This window comes from Pteropus vampyrus, unplaced genomic scaffold, assembly GCF_000151845.1.
Source record: "Pteropus vampyrus isolate Shadow unplaced genomic scaffold, Pvam_2.0 Scaffold20, whole genome shotgun sequence".
NCBI lineage: Eukaryota > Metazoa > Chordata > Mammalia > Chiroptera > Pteropodidae > Pteropus > Pteropus vampyrus.
This window is the reverse complement of record NW_011888801.1, coordinates 5047530-5067320: the sequence shown is the minus strand read 5'-3', so window position 1 is coordinate 5067320 and position 19791 is coordinate 5047530. Positions and strand designations below refer to the sequence as shown.

The 19791-nt window shown below is 42.7% G+C and overlaps 1 protein-coding gene across 1 annotated transcript in view; it reads left to right on the top strand.

Annotated features, from left to right (window-relative positions):
• POLR3A (RNA polymerase III subunit A) overlaps positions 1–19783 on the top strand; it is a 42962-nt gene extending 23179 nt beyond the window's left edge. Inside the window, exons 15-29 of the mRNA XM_023527990.1 lie at positions 1276–1539; positions 2853–2964; positions 3875–3993; positions 5622–5759; positions 7529–7699; positions 8616–8729; positions 13080–13166; positions 13256–13338; positions 13965–14135; positions 15182–15275; positions 15477–15569; positions 16666–16830; positions 17321–17485; positions 17727–17858; positions 18933–19783. Coding sequence (XP_023383758.1) covers positions 1276–1539; positions 2853–2964; positions 3875–3993; positions 5622–5759; positions 7529–7699; positions 8616–8729; positions 13080–13166; positions 13256–13338; positions 13965–14135; positions 15182–15275; positions 15477–15569; positions 16666–16830; positions 17321–17485; positions 17727–17858; positions 18933–19115 — 2091 coding nt within the window. The 3' untranslated portion in view covers positions 19116–19783. The remainder of the gene's footprint in view (positions 1–1275; positions 1540–2852; positions 2965–3874; positions 3994–5621; positions 5760–7528; positions 7700–8615; positions 8730–13079; positions 13167–13255; positions 13339–13964; positions 14136–15181; positions 15276–15476; positions 15570–16665; positions 16831–17320; positions 17486–17726; positions 17859–18932) is intronic.
• Positions 19784–19791: the final 8 nt, after the last annotated feature.

Below are 19791 nucleotides of genomic sequence, written 5' to 3'. Positions count from 1 at the left end.
ATTTTATCTTCTTGTCCCTGTTGTCCATTTCTTTGTTTTTGGATTCACTTTCTTTAAACACTTCTCTATTGATTTTAAAATATTTTTTACTATCACATATTTAATTTCCAATTACTATGCCTATTCTTGGATAATTCTTTTTTAAGGCTTCCTGTTTTTTTATCCTGATATATCTTCCTTATCACTCTGAGAGAATATAACTCAGTTTTATGTTATTGGCACCCTGAATTTTTTCTTACCTTCTAGTTGTTTTTTTTTTTTTTTCTATGCCTCAATCTTTCATGGTAAAGACTTTCCTTAAATATTTGGTCGTCATTGGCTATCATTCATATTTTATGAGTGAGGCACTAAAACGCTAATTAGAAATGGAGCTCATTGGCTGATGGACCTCTCAGTTCCTTGATTGAGCTGGAAGCTAGCTTTCTGATTGAGTAATTACCCAATATCCCTATCAGTAACATTTTTCTCTAGGGAGGCTTTGTTTCTCCAGAGGTATCTTCCAATCTCAGTCTCCTTTCCAAGGATAGAGACCTGGCTGCCAGGATTCTGGGAGCTGGACAGAGAAGGGAGCTTAGGGATTTTAGACATAGAATTTGAAAAGTCCCTCAGTGCCTGATTTTCAGTCATCCCCATCTTTCTGCACCTAGTATCCCCCAATCCAGAGCTTCTCTACTTCTATTTCTTGGGTGGTAAACTCTCATCTCCCACAGAGTTAAGCACCTATGGTACATTTCTCATACAGACTTTACACTATGGTTCCCTGTTTTCAGCACATACATCATTCCCAGCATCTGCAGAACTTGGTGATCTAGTTTCTGAGCCCTTCCAGGCTCATCGGTCCTCATTCTCATAACCACTTTTAGGGTATCTCCTTTCCCACTCTACTAAGCCACTCACTTCTTATGTGCCCACTTTCTGCCTCTGTTAGGATTATTGATGACGTGTAGTTCTATCAAGGTGGAATTTATGTTCGTTTCTTATTCTCTGTGTTTTGGAATGATTTATGAAAAGAAAAACGGGTTTTCGGGTGTGAGCATAAAGGTTCCTGTGATGCTGTCTTAGAAACAGACAGAAGTCAGATGGCTTCCTTTCTATAGCTGGCGTTCTCAGGCTGCTCTTGTGTTTAATGACAGTCTGCTTGATATTATTGTTAGTTGGGATATCACCATGTTCCCCCTAGATCATGAGATCTGAGAAGAATTAGAGAGTCTTAGTAGTGTTTGTATAACTCCCTAGGGACTAATATAGTAATTTTTTATTTAATTGAATTATAACAAATTCTCTGAAGGTGTAAACTTGTTTCCACGTAGTGGGTTGACTAACATCCATGGCCGTCTTCCTATTCTACCTGCCAACTATTCTACAGCTAACCGTGGATTCTCAATTGGGATTGGTGATGTCACACCCGGCCAAGGATTGCTAAAGGCCAAGTATGAGTTGCTGAATGCTGGCTACAAAAAATGTGATGAGTACATTGAAGCCCTAAACACAGGCAAACTGCAGCAGCAGCCTGGTTGCACTGCTGAGGAGACTCTGGAGGTGAGTCTGGCTCTTTGGGTCATTTCAGCCACTTCATGCTCATAGGGTTGTGCTGTAAACCATGAAGGGAAAATAACAGAGAGGAGTGGGAAGTAAAGGCAGTGGTTTTAGCCTCTTGTTGGCCCTGTGCTGCTTGTGTATGTTCTCATTTGTTTAATGAGGGGAGGAGGGCCTTCAATCAGGTCTTTTATATCTTCTAGCTTTCCCATTCTAGGTGAATGTGAACAGCCCTATCTGTTCATTTGACCACATGGGGCTGCTCTTGTTCCAACATCACCTTGGGTCCCTTCTGTAAATGGTACTTGAGTGCTTCTGCCTTTTCTATTTCCAGCATCCTTTGACTAGAGACTGGCCCCACAGCTTTTGGGATACAGAAGAGGGAAAATTCATGTATGAGAGTCATATACCAGCCTGCCCCCTCATGTTTGAAACTAGGTTAGCTGAGAACTGGACCAGCACATGTCAGAATTAGAATCACCATCAGCCTCTGAGAGCCCTACATTTTCTCTAAAGCAGCCCAGGTCAGCAGACTGACTGCACCAGGGTTTTGCCTGGCTCTCTTCTGCCTCCTCGGTAGCTCAGAGCTTTCACTTACCTAAGTATGGAAGAAAGGCTCTTTAAGCAGTAAGAAATTTTCTGATGAATTGAATTTTTTAAAGCAGATTTGTGTGAGGTTGTCACCATTAGCTCACTCTTAATCTCACTTAAATCTTAAAGAGAGATGGGGAAAGAGACCTTGAGACCTCAGCAGCACTCGTTTTTAATGGAACCATGCCTTGTAAGTGATTCAGCATCCTAAGTTGCAGGTTGAGGAATAACAATCTGGATAAGCTCATGGACTGGAATATTCCTGTAGAGTTACCTCATCACACGCTTAATTTGTAGGAATTCAAATGTGCGCTTGGCAAGAAAAAAACAAATTTTTATAAATAGTACAAGTATTATTTTACACTTTATACATTTATTTAGGTGTGAGTGTATATACACAGTAGTATAGATGCAGATATATTGTTGTATAGGTTCCTATACAATAAGGCATATGCATTCTACTTCATTGCCGTCTAAAGGATTTTTCAGGGTTATTTTACTAATCATTTTTACCTTACACACTGACTTTGGAACCTTGTGGAAGATGTCAGTCTATATACATAGGGCATCCTATCCTGGTTTTCTAAGGCTCTGAAACCTCTCTTTTGGAAATCTGACATCTTTGCATAAATTTTTTCAAATTTCTTTAAATGTCAGATTGGACATTTGTGATCAGCAGAGCCAGTGAAGGTGATTCAATCACATACTTTGCTTTCTCCCACCAGGCTTTGATCCTGAAGGAGCTGTCTGTGATCCGTGATCACGCTGGCAGTGCCTGCCTCCGGGAGCTGGACAAGAGCAATAGCCCCCTCACCATGGCTCTGTGTGGCTCCAAAGGTGAGTGTGTCCTCTCTGGCCACTGCTGTCATTGTATTCTCTGTGTGGCTACTGGTTCTGTTCCAGAAAATATAAGAGTCATAAATTCAAGAAGACCTTTAATTTATAAGGGCATATCTTTTAAAATCGTATAAAGTAGACCCTAGAACAACACGGGTTTGAATCACATGGGTCTGCTTAAATGCAGATTTTTTTTTTTTAAATCAACCATATTTTCGATCCGTGATTGGTAATCCACATATACAGAAGGCTGACTTAAGTTATACATGGATTTTTCGAATCTGTGAGCCGCTGGTGTCCCTCACCCCACATTGTTCAAGAGTCAACTGCATATAGAAGAATTATTTGCATTTGGGGGAGTTTAACTCTGGAAAAATTTGTTAGTAATGTGTGTGCATTTCTGAGTTTGAGGGTGCTTTGAGCTCACGTTTTAAAACAACTTCAAAAAATACCTAATGATCTTTAAAATAATATATTTACTGATTTCTTTAACTTTGCCGCCTTACCCACCCCACTCCTATTTCCTGCTCCTGGTATACCCCACACCATTACCATTCCTGTGTCTTTGCTTACCACTCTTCCACCTACTTTGGAATTCCTCCCCCTGCCCCTTATGTCTAAATCATAATGTCTTCCAAAATTCCAGTCTGGTTGCTGCTGTCTTCTTGAAGACTCCTCTGACCCTGAAGTGCTCATTTGCTCCTGGGCACCTCTAGCCCTCACTCCACCTTTTTTCTGTTACCAGTATTGTTGCAGTTCCTTCCGTCTTTTACTATCCCCACACTATGAACTTATTAAGGATAAGGGGCTGTGCTATGTTGTGTTCCTGTTTTATCCCGCAGGTTTGCTCGCACTTCAGTTAATGTCATTTCAGTAAATGACTGTTAATATTCCTGATCTGCTTCCCCAGGTTCCTTCATTAACATATCACAGATGATTGCCTGTGTGGGACAGCAAGCCATCAGTGGCTCCCGAGTGCCAGATGGCTTTGAAAACAGGTCCTTGCCTCACTTTGAAAAACACTCAAAGGTAAGCAGTAGTGGATGAGGCAGAACTTTGAAGGATGTCTAGCAACAGTGCAAAAGGAAGTAACTGAAGCTCTGTGGTGGCCAACCAAGGGTCTCCTGGAGGCGAATTTTAAGGGCAAGCACTGCTCAGAGTTGCTATTCTCTCTTCAACCCAAACTCAGTCGTGTAGAAGGAGGCTTGTTAAACTCAGACCTATAAAACTTGGACCAGTGCCCTCTTATATACTTTCTCTCCAAGGAGGATTACAGGTTTCCCTCAAATTACCTTCAATAATTAAGACCTATAGTTACCTTATATATATGCTCAATCTGTATGCTTGTTTGGGGGGCATTTTCAAAAAAGTATAAGGGTTTTAAAATAGTGATAGTATGAACCACACTGAAATGACCAGAAAATTTCAGGTTCTTCTCTCTAGAATTCTCAAACTCAACTTTTAAATGCCTTCTGAGTTCCATTGTACTTGTGATTTGGGTGCTAGTGTAAGCAGAAAGGGTGGGAGACAAACCTGTGCTTGGGTTGTTCTGGGACTCAGAGTCAGGCAACTATTAAATCTATAGTCAAGGAACTTAGAGTAGATTTGGTCACCCAGTAAATTCCACGTTTGGAGTCTCATTAAAGCACTGAGCCTCAGCTGCTCTTGACTTGTGGAACTGCAGGATTTTTGTCCAGACCCTCCTGGGGAGATAGGACTGCTGTACTGAGAGTATATGGACAGCCTCTGCATCAGGTAGCCCCAGGAACAATTCAGGTCCTCTGCATAACATCAGAATTCGCTAAAGGACAGGCAGATAAGTGGTCATTGGATTGGTACCTGCCTGTACTTGTCAGGCTCAAAGTTCAAAGGCAGCCTGACCAATTTAGAGGACAGGCCAGAGGCATCCAGATTTCTCAATCCATGAACCAGCTGCCCCTTAAACAAAATAGAAGAAGCAAAAGGTTGGCCTATGCATCTAGATTGTCCTCTAAGGAACATAGACCTATCCAGATCAAAGGCCATTTGGCCATTTCACATGTTTATATATGTATGTATTTTTTTACAATGTTATTGAAATCCATTTTATTTATCATAATCATCCATTTAAAGTGCACAGTTCCAGTGACCTAGTATAGATCACAGAGTTGTGTGATCATTGCCATAATCTACTTTTAGAACATTTTCAGCACCCCAAAATGAGCTCTCATAAACATTAGCAACACCTGGTTATGTTTTGGAGGTGGGCAGGCCCAGCCCATGGGGAGAATGTCTTTAAGGGAGTCATTTCCCAGGGAACAGGCATGATACTGCGGTCAGTGGGAGCTCTCTGAGGTCCTTGATTGCTTGCCTGCTCAATGGGTAGCAGCCCAGGCTTTGGTTTCCCTCTCCTGAGCTACTTGCCTACCACTGGCACCAGTACCTCCCCTGGCTGGGACCTCACCTTCCTTGACTTTGGTGAGGATGGGTTGTGCCACATTGTTTCTCCTTTAGGAAAGGGTGATAAAGCCTGCCACTTCATGCACGTGTATTGGCCAGGTATACTTATAGCCTAAAAATGGGTCATTTTCTGATTTGAATGGGTTTTGGAATTATGGACCTTGGCTCTTTTTTTTGTTTGTTTGATTTTTCTCTTTTTTTTGCCCCTACCCCTTTAGCTCCCAGCTGCCAAAGGCTTTGTGGCTAATAGCTTTTATTCTGGTTTGACACCAACCGAGTTTTTCTTTCACACAATGGCTGGCCGGGAAGGTCTGGTCGACACAGCCGTAAAGACAGCTGAAACAGGATACATGCAGGTAACTTGAAGCAATGCAGGCCGTTAGCAACAGAGTGAGACAGGGCTCTGTGGGTTTTGACTGTTGAGTGTTTACACATTTTGTACATGAACTATAATGTATCTGGTCTTGGTATTTAAATAGAAAAATCAAGAAACATAGGTACTCTGGAAATAAATAACAAAAAAAGTAATGTTAATGTTCCAAATCATGCTGTGTACCTCAAGTTTTCAAGACTGGGCCAAAACCACACATACCGAGGCTCCACTAGAGGAGAACATGGACTGGAGGTGCATCCTGGGACTTGCTGTGGAACCTCACTGAGCCTCTGTTTCCAGTACATGAAAATGGGAGTGACAGTATAGACCTCCTGATTATTGAGAGGACTCTGCTTCTCACTTTGAACTATTTATGTAACTCATTAGTGTCATTCCAATTGACTCTATGAACCTATTCCAGTGCCCACAGGAAGGCCTGAAAGGATGACTCTTCACTGTTTGTACAGTTCTAAGTTAATAGGTTCAAGTGGACAGGGCTAAACTAGAGGTTTTCTATACCTGTCAAAGATACTTCTAATGGGAGAGGAGTAGAAATACATTCCTACTTTTTTCTTCCATAAGACCACAAGCATAGGACTTCTTTTTCTGCAGTCTAATTTTCACTTCTACCCTGTGTGGTTATAATCTATGTTGTTGTTTTTTTAATTTCATTGTTTTTGTCTACTTCCAACACCAGATGAAGTTAACACTCTAAGTTGCTGGACCATAAACTTGCATGGCTTTGTGTCCCTTTTCTCCCCACTGTGTTCCCAGTTTGAGAAGCATAGTCTTTTGCATTCTGGGAAACCAGCATTGAAAGTCCAGAGATATGAATGAGTGAGCCAGAATAAACAAGGTTGACGAGGGTGAAAATGGACTTCGGTCAGTAGACACCTATTTTCATAACCTCTTTTGTGCCTCGTATGTTATTGCTGATACTTCCCTTTTAATCATCTTTTGATGGGAAATTGCCCTTCAGTTTTGGAGTGTGCTGCTGTTGTCAGAAACCCAACAGACTGAAATGCTTTTACCACTCTTGCCAGGATGTCTTTTGACTCTGCTTTTTGTCTTTACCTTTTTGGAGTAGAGAGTATGACTTTCCCAGAGCAGTGTGTTACCCTAGAACAAATTGGTTCTGGCATGAGGGATTTTTGTTTTGAAGTTGCCTAGAGGAAAATTTCTTTCTCTTTAATTCACTGAGCCACCATCACATTGCTGGCTAGAGTGTGTTCTGCTGGTGGAAGGTTTTCCCTAAGCAGGTTTGGGAAATGGCTGCTGCCTGCTGATTCAAACACAATGCTCTCCCTGTTCTCTCTTCTTTCCTCTGTGTCCCAAAAGAGGGTCTGCACCTGATCCTCTGTAATTCATTTTGAAGTCCACAGGGGTCCTAGATTAAGTTGTGTTTAGAAATACAAAGCTATTGCATTAATTTATACCTTAGGGAACAAGAGGGAAGGCCAAGCGGACTAGAAAAACAGTGTTTGCATAGTCCTTTGAGGGTGATGGGGTTTAAATTGCATGTATTCTAAAATACACTTAAGGGCTAGAGGTTGGAACATATTCTAAATCCCCCTAGATAGGCTAGTGAGGCACTCTTGGGGTCAGGGGGATCTTTTTAAGGGATTTCTAATGTTTTTATGTGATTAAAGTGTTAGTAACCTTGAAACTTAGAGTTGCAAATCTCATCCTCTGTACATGTGACTAGTCTCCTCAAAGCATCTGAGCTTTGTTTTTTCTCTTTTTTCCCTCTAGAGAAGGCTCGTAAAGTCCCTTGAAGATCTTTGCTCACAGTATGATTTAACAGTTCGAAGCTCTACGGGTGATATTATCCAGTTCATTTATGGGGGAGATGGCTTAGATCCTGCAGCTATGGAGGGAAAAGACGAACCCTTGGAGTTTAAAAGAGTTCTGGACAACATCAAAGTAAGACTTAGCATTATATCTGGGGTTAGAGTGTTTTCGAGGACATTTCTTTAGAACGGAGGTATCCTTTGGAATATCACACACAGTTAATGCTCAGTCATATCTACCCAACCACTGGGTCAATATTTTTCATTTTTGTGTTACTCTGCATAATTTTCCCAAATACTAAAGGAAAAATATTTTCTCAATTTCAAAGTCTAGTTATTGGTAGTAACCAAATGCCAGGAGAAGAGGGCTTTGGTTACTCTGTGTCTAGTAAAGTGTAATAGATGCCAGTGTTATAAGTCATGAGTATTGAGAAGCAGACACATTTCACATACTTCAACTGGGGGTATAATTTAGAACAACCATTTTGGGAAGCTAGTTTGACAATACTGATCTGAATTTAAATGTGGGTACCTTTTGACCCAGTGGTTCTACAGAAAAGATCTGCCGTACAGAAAAGATCTAAATGTGCCGAGTGTGTTTCCAGCATTGTTTATAGTATAGGCAAGCCATCAATGAAGGATAGCTCAGATACATAATGGTCTGCCTGTACATTAGGATGACATGCAGCCATTAAAACTGGGGAAAATTCCATGAGCTAGGGAATGGAGAAGATTTTTCACTCTTGAAATGTTTAGGGTTTTTTAAAACAACAATCTGGGGTTGGGTAAAGGTTGGGGAGTAATGGAACAAAACTCACTGAACAACCCAGAAGCCTTAGTATAATAAGATGGAGTATTAGTTTACCCTGTTTTCGCCTTCACATTAAAGGTAAAGTCTAAAATTTATTTTGAAGGGAAAAAACATCACAGGTTGCTAAAAGCTAACTCTGAGTTAGGTCGTTTTGTCTCTTATAAATTCTCTCATTTAATACTGCTTTCTTCTTCACCACCCCCACACATCACACTGTTCCCTGTTTTTAATACTTGAGGCAGTCTTCCCGTGTCAGAGCGAACCTGCTCTCAGTAAAAACGAACTGATCCTGACCACTGAGTCGATCATGAAGAAGAACGAGTTCCTTTGCTGCCAGGACAGCTTCCTGCAGGTATGCTCCAGGGTGGTAGTCTTACCCGGCTTGGCTGTCTCAAAAAAATAGTTTGCCAAGTGCCGGCAGGTGAATTTTATAAGCTGAGGGGTTTTATGTAAGTGTTTCTTTGTTAAAAAATTCAATAATGGCCTAGGCAAAATCTTACAAGCCAATATGAAGAATTTATCTCGTGTCTTTCTTAGTTTATTATCTTTTACACAAGTGTTTCCCTGTTAGAAGAAAAATGCTTTAGCTAGAGAACTAAATTTTTAAAAATCCTATCCATATGAACACCCTTCTTATCCTGTGGAGTAGCTCTCTCCTCAGTCATTCTGAATCCTACTAATTTTTATTAGTAGTGGTATTTTAATACCATTTATTTTAAATTGTTCCTTCTCTTAACCATAGTATGGATCAGAAATCCATGGATTCAGCCTTCCTTTTTTTTCTAGGGAGCTGTTATGTTACATTGATATCTTAAGGTTTTTTTAGCTCGTTTGTTTTTGTTTTACTCATTTCACTGACCTGCTCAAGTGGCTCCTGTTTAGAGTTATGGTTGTGATCAAAAGCAAAAGGATGCGGAAATCAGTAAATGGTTTTTTTGTGTGTGTGCTGATTGGTAATTCAAATGCAGCACAAAATCAGCAGGAATGTATCTTTCAGTATATCAGAAATAAAAATCACAAAGTGACACTTTAAAACAATTAAGGAAGCCCTTTCCTCCTTTCTTTTTTATATGGAGGTAAGAACGGTGAAAAAGAGACTCTTCTAGACTTTAATATGTTTAAAGTCAAGATTAAAACAATAGCTTTAATATGGGTAAAATCAAAAGTGTGACTAGATTGAGTGCCTTTGTTTTTATTCCACAGATTTTTTTTTTAACAAATTAGGATTGTAATTTGGTTTTTCTACATAATTATATTTACTTATTTGTTTCTCTGTTTATCCTTGAAGACCTTAACTGAGACAGGCTATGAAAAATATAATGAGGTAATGCACTTAGCATGCTGTGACTGCTGAGCATAAAGGAGTGAGTTCTAGCAACGCTCCAGCTATTTGCCAGCACTGGAGACAACAAATTTCCATCCCAGTGCTGGCAAACACAACTTCTCTATTCATCATTTTGGACTGGTTCCTTTCTTGCCTTTGACAAGGTTTAACGGGTGACCCACTGACCAGCAGTATTTATTCAGCAAGCACTTGTTCAGCCATCATTATGTCACATGCCATGTAGATCCCAGGAACACAAAGATGGCCAAACATGTCCTTGCCCTTCAGTGGCTCACAGTTTGCCAAGAAGGTTCAAAATACACTGGCCAGATAGATTTGTCTGAGCCCCTGAAATGTTCTCTGGCCCTATCCTACGCCAGAGCTGAGGCAGCAGAGGCAGCTCCTGAGTGGCATTGAGCACTGGCCCTGCCAGAGTCCGGTGCCCATGCTCACAGACATACTATAGCATGAGTGTGAGACTTCGCTGGTTAATCGTGTGACTAATTGCCTGCCAGTTGCCATGTTTTGAGTTCCCTGTAGTATGCATGGGTTGATTTAGCCGAAGACTTACTAGCTTATTTCAGTTTTTATTTTTTCAAAATGAGCTTTTTTTTTAACCTCTAGAATATCTAACTTTTGTGTAAAGAAAATCATTCATTTCAGCAAAGCCACTGGAATCTAGTCCCTGTGGGCGGCAGCTGAAAGATTGCATTTCCAGTTCTTAAGGTGGGCGGGGGTGATGGTTTTAGGTTTGTGCTCTCTATTCCTATGTGTGCAAAGTTCCTCAGAGATGAAAATCACCCAGGTCTGCTCGTCCTCGTTCTGGGTTCCCTGCATCAACAGGTGGGGCAGCCTTTAACACTTGGTGATCAAATGGCAACGTCTGAGCCAAAAGAGCTTTCAGGAGCTTACCATAAAGGACATAACAACAGCTAGACAACTAGGCTGGGGGAGGAAGTTACCAATGTGAAAGAAGCTCTTTACACTGAATGATACAGAAGAAAAGTTAAATGGCAGCAGGTATTAATGCCTCTGCATATTCCTACTGTTAAACAGAGTCATGCCAGGAGAGATCGCTCCACTGCCCTCTACAGTTCTAGTTTCCTCCTCTGGTTCGCAATAACTGGCTATATCTGAAAATGCAGTCTCAAACTCGTAATTAGTAAGTAAGCCTGGAGAGTTTCTCTTTAAAAAAAGCCTCTTGAGAATTTTCAAGTTTTTGCAAATTAATAAAAGCCCTATCTGTATAGAATGATGGCTGAGTGGCACAGTAACCCTGTGTGTATCTCCACGCTTTTTCAGTGAGAAGAAGGGCAGTCATGAGAAAGCTGTGTTCATGAACAAGAGATAGCCAAGGTATGGTAGACCCCCGCCGCAACCCAGGTAGCTCCTTGGTCACCTGGACTCCTAAGAGACAGACTGAAACTCTTAATGGGCAGAAAATACATTGCAGAAACCCCTGCCCCGAGAGCAGACTACTTTCTACCCGAGAGTAGGAAGATCTGACATCGTGAAGAAGCTTGTCACCTTAGCCACGCCCCTGACCTCCTCCAGCCCCTCGGTGCCTTCTACTCTAGAGTGATGGGGCTGATGCCATGCCACCTCATGAGAAGGTCTCACTGAACCAGGCAGCAGCAGACTGGGAAGGGTCTATGAGCCACGGACTGTTTTAGTTTCAAAAAAGGTAGTACTAGAAATTACTAGATGGTCTGTAGAAGGCTAAAGAAATTTACTTTTGCAGGGTTAGGAGAGAACTGGGTCAGTAAGTGTTAAGCTTTCTACAGGTGCCTTATAGAGTTTAGTTTTTGCAAAAGCAGGTTTCTGATTTAGTCTGCTTTTTAAAACACTGGTTTCAGACAAAACTTGAGGCTTTTTCAGCTATGTGATACTGACTACATGTGGGACAGGGCATGCTGCTCTTCTCCTTGGGAGCCCCTCAGCCAACATTAGGATGGAGAAACAAGGCCTCATGAGGCACTATATGGTCCACCATATACTCAGGCCAGCTCACCGTTCTGTCCATGTGTGTGGATCTGTCCTCAGCCAGCTACATAGAGCAGCCGGATGCCTACAGTTGGCCAGAGTGCCATTCATGCTCACTGTCACCATGATTTATCTAAAACCATTGAGGGAAATCATAGTTCCCAGAAAGCTGCTTGAGGTGAAGTGTACTCTGTTCACTCTCCCCATATTCTCACCTGGATAAAATCAGCAGCTGGGCCAGCATTGCCTCTGCTGTGACCTCTGAAGGACTGCTGCTACCACATGGTGTGCACCATCAGCTCACCTGAGAAGTACTCAGAGTTAGTATCATAGGGCTGATGTGTGGCCCCATGGGAGGAAGATTTGTGTGTGTGCTGATTGGTAATTCAAATGTACACGTAGCTCATCAAAGCACACCACACCATCTCCCCTCTGTAAGCACTCCCCAAAAAGGAGGTGCTGGCCAATCCTGGTTCTAGGAATGACCACAGGGCTGGGTTTATTTCACAGACACACAATCAGTTATAAAACAGATGGGTTTTCCTTTTTGAATGATTGCTAGTAAACTTCAAGTCAGGTGTGTAGCCGCTAGCTCTACCCTATGGACCGACCACATGATGCACTTTTCACTTTCTTTGCTCCATTTTGTTGCTGTCCCGAGGCTTAGACTACTGTTCTTAAGTTCAGCAAGAATAGCAAATATACCGATGTTTCATGTCTAGCTTTGAGAGTGGTTTCCAGGAATCCTTCCAAAGTTCTAATTGTGTATGGGAAGATAGTATGAGACTGGGGGTGTAAAGCAGAGATGAGAGACGGAGGAAGAGAAGCTGGGTTTAGGAGCGTTTCCTTTGAAATAAAGAAAGCTCAGAACATGTGTTCGAAATGTATATATGTCTATGAATTTATGCTTTAGCTTGTATTTAAATTGATATAATGACTTCAGAAGAAATTCTCAAAAATTGATCAGTCTAGAGATTAAAAGTATAAATGGCACACTTCTACCTGCTCTGAGCTGTGTGAATGTGGACAGCATGGAGAGCAGAAGAGAAAGTAGCAGATATAAAGGCTTATCCTGGTGTGACTCTCATGTGCCATAGACAGGCGGCACAGTGGGACTGGGAGAGTGGCTGGTACATGCCATTGCTGAGTCATCATTGGAGTAAAAAGGCCTTAGAAATACCTAAAACAATAAGTTATGTGGCCAGGGTGTGGATGGTGTGGTGTATTCCTTGGAAAAACATTTTGTTTCAGAACCTATATCCATATTATGTCTCTAATAGTATATATTCAGCTGTCACTAAAATATGGGCTCCTATTACTAAAGTTTATAAAATGCATTGTGGCATCTGAATTACTAGGAAATATACAACTGATGTTTGCTGTGTAATCTTTCAGGAAATAAAAAAATTCATCAAGGGGGTCTCTGAGAAGATCAAGAAAACCAGAGATAAATATGGCATCAACGATAACGGCACGACAGAGGTAACGGCCTTTCCCAACAGGTTAGGAAGGACACTAAGGAATTATCAGGTGTCTCCAGCCCTAACCTGCACTTGGTTTTATTCTTCCAGCCCCGTGTGCTCTACCAGTTGGACCGGATCACCCCCACCCAAATAGAAAAGTTTCTGGAAACCTGTAGGGACAAGTACATGAGGTAGGGATGCTAATTGTCTTGGACTGCCGTGCAGTCACATGGGTCTCTCATAGGCTTCCTGTTTCCCCGTGGAAACAAAATCCTGCCCCAGCACCACTTATTGACTCCCAGTGGTTGAACAGGTTCTGTCACTTCTTATCTAGGGATTCCAATGGGTAGATTGACGAGATGTGCCAAGATGTGGAAATAATTGCAAAGAAATTTCTGAGTGTCTCTTCCCATAGAGAAACTGCCAATATATTTGGCAGGAGCTAGCTACTCTGTCTGCCTTCAGTACCATTTTCGCAGAGCTCTCAGATCTTCTCCATGCAATAGACGTTTGGGCCCAGTCATTGCACACTGACCACAAGTAGCCACAGTATTCACTTTCATTACTCTACCCCTCTGAGCATCACGTCCCCCTGGCTGCACTCACCTATTACTGATCTGTGCCAGGTTCTTCCTCTGTCACTAGTGCACCCCAGCTCAGTGCCAATTCCTTCCTGACCCTATTGGCAACTGCATTTTTCCTGTCAAAAAGAAATACCAGAAGCAGGGGCTCTGGTATTCCTGTCAAAAAGAAATACCAGAAGCAGGGGCTCCCCAGCAGTTTTGCCATACTTTTCATCCATATCTTTTTCTTCTAGGGCACAGATGGAGCCAGGTTCTGCAGTAGGCGCACTCTGTGCCCAGAGCATTGGTGAACCAGGCACCCAGATGACCCTGAAGACGTTCCACTTTGCAGGTGTAGCCTCCATGAACATCACCCTGGGTGTGCCCCGGATCAAAGAGATCATCAATGCTTCCAAGGCCATCAGGTGCCCTACTTCCGTTTTTCTTCTGTTCCCATATTGCCTGTCATGTTTCTTGAGAAACAATGATTCTCTTAGTCACATGTGATACTCAAGTGGGCAATATCTCAAACTTTAGTGGCATGCTTGTGTTAATCATATTTCAGTTTTTAAAAACCCCACTTGAGAAAAAATAAGTTGAAACTGTATACAGTCAAAATTGAAAAAGTAGTTCTTTGTGGCCACAGGTCACATGAAAGAGAGAAACATAAAAAACAACTGGAAAAATTATAGCAGTGTGTCACTGAAGATTTCAAACTTTCAGTGTCACATTTCCAGTCTAACTAGGCCTAAATAATGTGTCTACCACTTGGGTTGTGGCCATATTCTGTGATTGCCGCATGATTTCATGATAAGATCTATAGGTGATCTGAAACTAGAAAAGATAAAAATACATTACAGTGCATTTGATGGCAAAATAAGGATTCACCTATGATCTGAATCTAACAAAATAACAAATAACATGAAGCGAAAGCTGCAGTTGGTTCTAGGACAGCAGCTGTGGACATCAGGGTGGCAGGAGCTCTGCCTACCTCCTCTGTATTGGTCAGATCTCTTCCAGGAATGTGTGTTCTGGGGACACCATCCAGGACAATGAGGATAGAAGCTGATGGCTAGTGGTTGGTGGAGCTAGGGATATCCTGGAAAGGAGCTGATAGGGCCGAGGGAGAGGGATGGAACAAGCTGTAACATACGAAGGGCCAATTTACTCAGGGAACAGAACTAAAATAGCTACTTATTAGGACCAAAGAAGAAGACGTAGGTTCACTTGGTTAGGAAGAACTTTCTAAAAGTCATTTCATTCACTGGTAGAGTGGGTTATCTCATGAGCTCCTAAAATAGTAAATCCGAATGAGAATGTTGATAGGAGCATGCCCAACACACAGTGAATACTCAATAAATTGCAATTGCTTTTAACATCACAATTCTAAATAGTACTTGGATTTAACAAAGCAGTAGTCTTCAAACAGGCTTCCCCTTTGCTGCAACTGTTTTTCCTTTCCTTCTCATAGCACTCCGATCATCACGGCACAGCTAGACAAGGATGATGATGCAGATTATGCTCGCCTTGTGAAAGGGAGAATTGAGAAAACCCTCTTGGGAGAGGTAAGGAGAAATCTCTCTTAATAACAAGAAAACTACATCAGCAGCATTGCAAGGAAGTCTAAAAACCAGTTGGCAGTAGATATACCAGTCAGTGTGTCCGTACTACTCTGTGTCCTTAAAAAAAAAAAAAACAGCAAGCATTGAATGCTCTTAGGAAAGGGGAAGGTGACTGATTAATGTTCTAATCTTCTGACACTACAGATTTCAGAGTATATTGAAGAAGTGTTTCTTCCTGATGATTGCTTTATTCTCGTCAAGCTCTCCCTGGAACGGATTAGACTTCTGAGACTGGAAGTGAGTCACGTAATTAAATGTGTAGAGGAAGTCATCCTCTGTTAGTCCCAAGATAGGCACTGATAAACTAGAGCAGGAGCAAAGCAAGACCCAAGAAGCATTGCAGATGCTTTCTTTTGGTTGCCGTTCTGTGTGAGTCTGCTGTCCCTTCACATTCTTTCTTACTAAACCTGACTGACACAGACACACACAGGAAATTAGTTGAAATTTTGTGTAGGCCACAACACCCATTCACTGTGACAAAGTATTACAATAATTGGTGTCCTTTCCATCTTCCCAGTGTCTAGAAGGACCATAGGGCTGGCCGTGTCTTACATATCTGTGGCCCCCAGCACCCAGCACAGCACCTGTCTAGCTCAGTAAATGTTTTTGGATAGATGGGTTAACATGGCTTATTATATTGGCATTTACATAATAGGTAACAGTTTAAAGATTATCAGCATTTCTCAAGGATAGACTGAGGCGGGGATGCAAACAGAGTAACATACTGGTACCTTCCTCTTTCTCTCAGGTTCTTAAAATCAATACTAATCGTAAAGCCTTTTCTCTCAAGAAAAGTTCACCAAGTTCACATGTTATCCATATGACAGATGACCCAAATTGAGCAGCCAGTCCTCCAGGTTGGGGAATTCTCTAACCTGGCTCTGGCCGCCTGCTTTGTGGCTCTTTTACCAGAAGAACTGGGTAGCATTGAGGAGTGTAGCACACAAGCAGTTATGGTGAGGTCAGTAAAGGGCAGGCTCCACTGATGCTTTTAGATTGTTCTGGCCTCGAACCTCCCGCCTCCTGGGCCTCCCCTGGAGCCTGTGTTTGTTGCCATGAATTGAGCATGCATTTTTAATGAGGGAGTATAAAAAAGCTTTTTATACTCTATATGAATAAAGGACAAATTTGTATACAGTTACATAAACAAAAACATCTCTAGTATTAAAATTTCATGGTAGAGAGAGAGATTAAGGAAAAAATGACTAAAAAGGCTTCTTAGAGGGGCAGTGATGAAAAAAGTCTGAGAAACACTGGAATCGTAGGCTCCATACCCATCAGTAACATCCTGGAAATTCCTCCCCTCACCCCCCCATCCCCGGCCACCTTGCAGGTGAATGCCGAGACGGTGCGGTATTCCATCTGTACGTCCAAGCTCCGCGTGAAGCCGGGTGACGTGGCTGTTCATGGTGAGGCTGTGGTATGTGTCACCCCCAGAGAGAACAGCAAGAGCTCCATGTACTACGTGCTGCAGTTCCTGAAAGAGGATCTCCCCAAGGTGAGACAAAAGTGGCCCCTTCACGGCCCTGCCCAGCCTACTGCCTGGGGATTTGTAAAGGAAGAGACCACATTTACCTCTAACGTGAATGTCCAGGCATCAGAGAACCCTAAGGACTCTGTCACTACTGAGACTGGCACCCCATTTCTTTATTTCTTCTTTGCCACATCCCTAAGGAATCAATTAGCACTCAGCACTGCCATGTTAGCTCTCCCTGTTAGACTCCTCTCTGTTCTCTTATCTAAAACTAATCACAGAATGAGGCAATCCCCTGAACTTCTGCTTTCTCCCTAATCCCCAAAGCAGGACACAGGCACTTTTAGGTTTGGTATGGAACTGATAATCACCACTGAGAAGCAGGGATGATCCGGGCAATAAACTCAGGGCGTGACATTCCAAGTTTTCAAGCCCCTGTGCTTTCTGAGGCTACCAGGTTGATGGGGGCTGCGGACACTACAGGGTCTCAAGCCTTCTGTCTCTCTGAGTCCAGGTCGTGGTGCAGGGCATCCCAGAGGTGTCCAGGGCTGTCATCCACATCGACGAGCAGAGCGGAAAGGAGAAGTACAAGCTCCTGGTGGAGGGTGATAACCTGAGGGCAGTCATGGCCACCCATGGCGTGAAGGGCACCCGAACCACTTCCAATAACACATATGAGGTACTGCTAACACCCAGGGTCATGTTACAATTGTCCTCTCTCCTTTAGTGCCCCCTCCAGACCCTCGGCTGGTTCCCGGCGCACTTCTCGGACCCTGCTGTTTGCTCTGGATCCACCACTAAAGATTCAATTTTAGAAAAGGGGGTGGGGCTTACTGTGAACCTATAGGGCAAAGGAGGACATAGAGAAGTAGTGTAGCACCCCGAAAGTGGCTGCTTCTACTCATCCTGGCTCTCTGTAGGTGGAGAAAACACTGGGCATCGAAGCTGCCCGGACAACTATCATCAATGAAATCCAGTACACGATGGTCAACCACGGCATGAGCATCGACAGGAGGCATGTGATGCTGCTCTCTGACTTGATGACGTACAAGGTTCGTGGGAGGAACCCAGTCTCAGGAGAATGAAGCTGTGAAGCTTCTAAATTTGTGGAATACACAGCTGTTTGTGATGACCACCAGTGAGGGAAAATAAAATGTCACCATCACCCAAAAACCAAAGCATGGTGGCTAAACTAGGTGTTCTGCTAAAATTCCGGTATGAAAATTGCAACACCCTGGCATAAGGTGGAACATGGTTTTTGTCCTTATTAGAAATTTTATCCTAAAGCAAAGCTAGCCGTTGCCAAAAGGAGTCTTCCCTGAGTCCTACACTGACTGCCCAGGGATTTCCTGGCAAACCAAGGTGTTCATTCGCTGTTAAACCCATTCATCATACTTCCGTAGCCATTTCCAGGTAAAGAATAAGTTAACATCTGGCAGGGAGGGGGTTGGTTGGTTGGTTATATATTTTTTCTTTTCCCCAAAAATGCCTTCCCTCTAGCAGTTCCATAGGACAACAGGTTTTCTTGACCCACCTTGCTCAAACCTGTACTGTATTGTAGACCATTCAGAAACTAGGTGGGAAAATGACCCATTCCTACCACCTACAATAAAAGCTGTCATTTTTACGTGTTCCCTTCCAGTCTTACTCTATATGTATATATTGTTACTGTAGTTGCAGTAAATAGTAGGCATGCTGTTTTTATCCTAACTTTTTATTTGATGTATTTTCCACATTGTTACATAGTTTTTATAAGTGGACTTTTTATGATGGCAGAATGTTCCTATTCCTGCTTTGAGGTTTTTAAATTATTTGAGTTGTGAGGTCTTTGAGCCTTAATAAACATATTCAGAAGTACTTGCTTTTTTTAAAAGTTAGATTATTAATTCTAGTTCTCAGTTCTTAATTCTTTGTTCTAACAGCCCTTGGTGTGGGTGTAAGGATCTATGTTGTCAGTGACTAATGAATGGCTTCAGCGGGACACAGGTGGGACGGATAGCTGTTAGGACCCTGTTGAAACAACTACTTGGCTGATTTTTGCTTATTCTGTTGAGTGGATACTGTTTTGGTTTTGAGCTTTCATAGGTGGTGTGGGTGCCACTCTGACACATTCTCCCTTGACACAGGGTGAAGTCCTGGGCATTACTAGGTTTGGCCTGGCCAAGATGAAGGAAAGTGTGCTGATGCTGGCCTCCTTTGAGAAGACGGCTGACCACCTCTTTGACGCTGCCTACTTTGGGCAGAAGGACTCCGTGTGTGGTAGGTTTGGTGTTTGTAGGAGCATCACCAGAGGCCTTGGTTGTTTGTAGCTTCGAACCTGGCTAGAGCTTCTTGGGAGGTTAGCAAACTGAATAGGTAGAGCTTTTATTTTTTTAGAATAAAGTCACAGATCATGGAGTTGGAGCCACTCAGTCTTTTATCTCCAAAGCCTGGCTGGAGCATCCTGCATCCTCCCACATCTGTTCGAAGGCTTGTCTTTCAGTACAGACAATTTTTGGTCCAAGAAGAAAAGATTGACCCTGGGCATCTGGGAACTTTTCCAGCCCATGGAGTTGTAGTGAGCCATACCAGTCCTGCACCCTCGGCGGTGCTAAGGCTGACAGAGGGACAATGCCAGGCATCCCTGCTGTCCTGACTCCCTGGGAAAGGCAGCCAGCATGCCTTTTACGTTTGTCGAGCCCTTGTGCTGGTACCTTATATGCCAGTATCTCAGCACCTCTGTGAAGTGTAGTTATTAAACCCTTTCGCAAGTGGGAAGACCGAGGAAACTGACTTTGCTGCCATCAAGTCCAACTACAGAGTTTTGCCCTAATTTGGCCTTATACCCCGTTCACACAGTACATCTCTGACAGGCTTAGGGGAGAGGGAATGTAAGCAGGAACTGTCACAACAGTGCCTGCTGCCCACCCAGCTCTTCCCTGAGTCCTGCACTGACAGCCCACTTCACTCTATCCTTTCTTATGCCAAGACCCTGCAGGTCCAAGG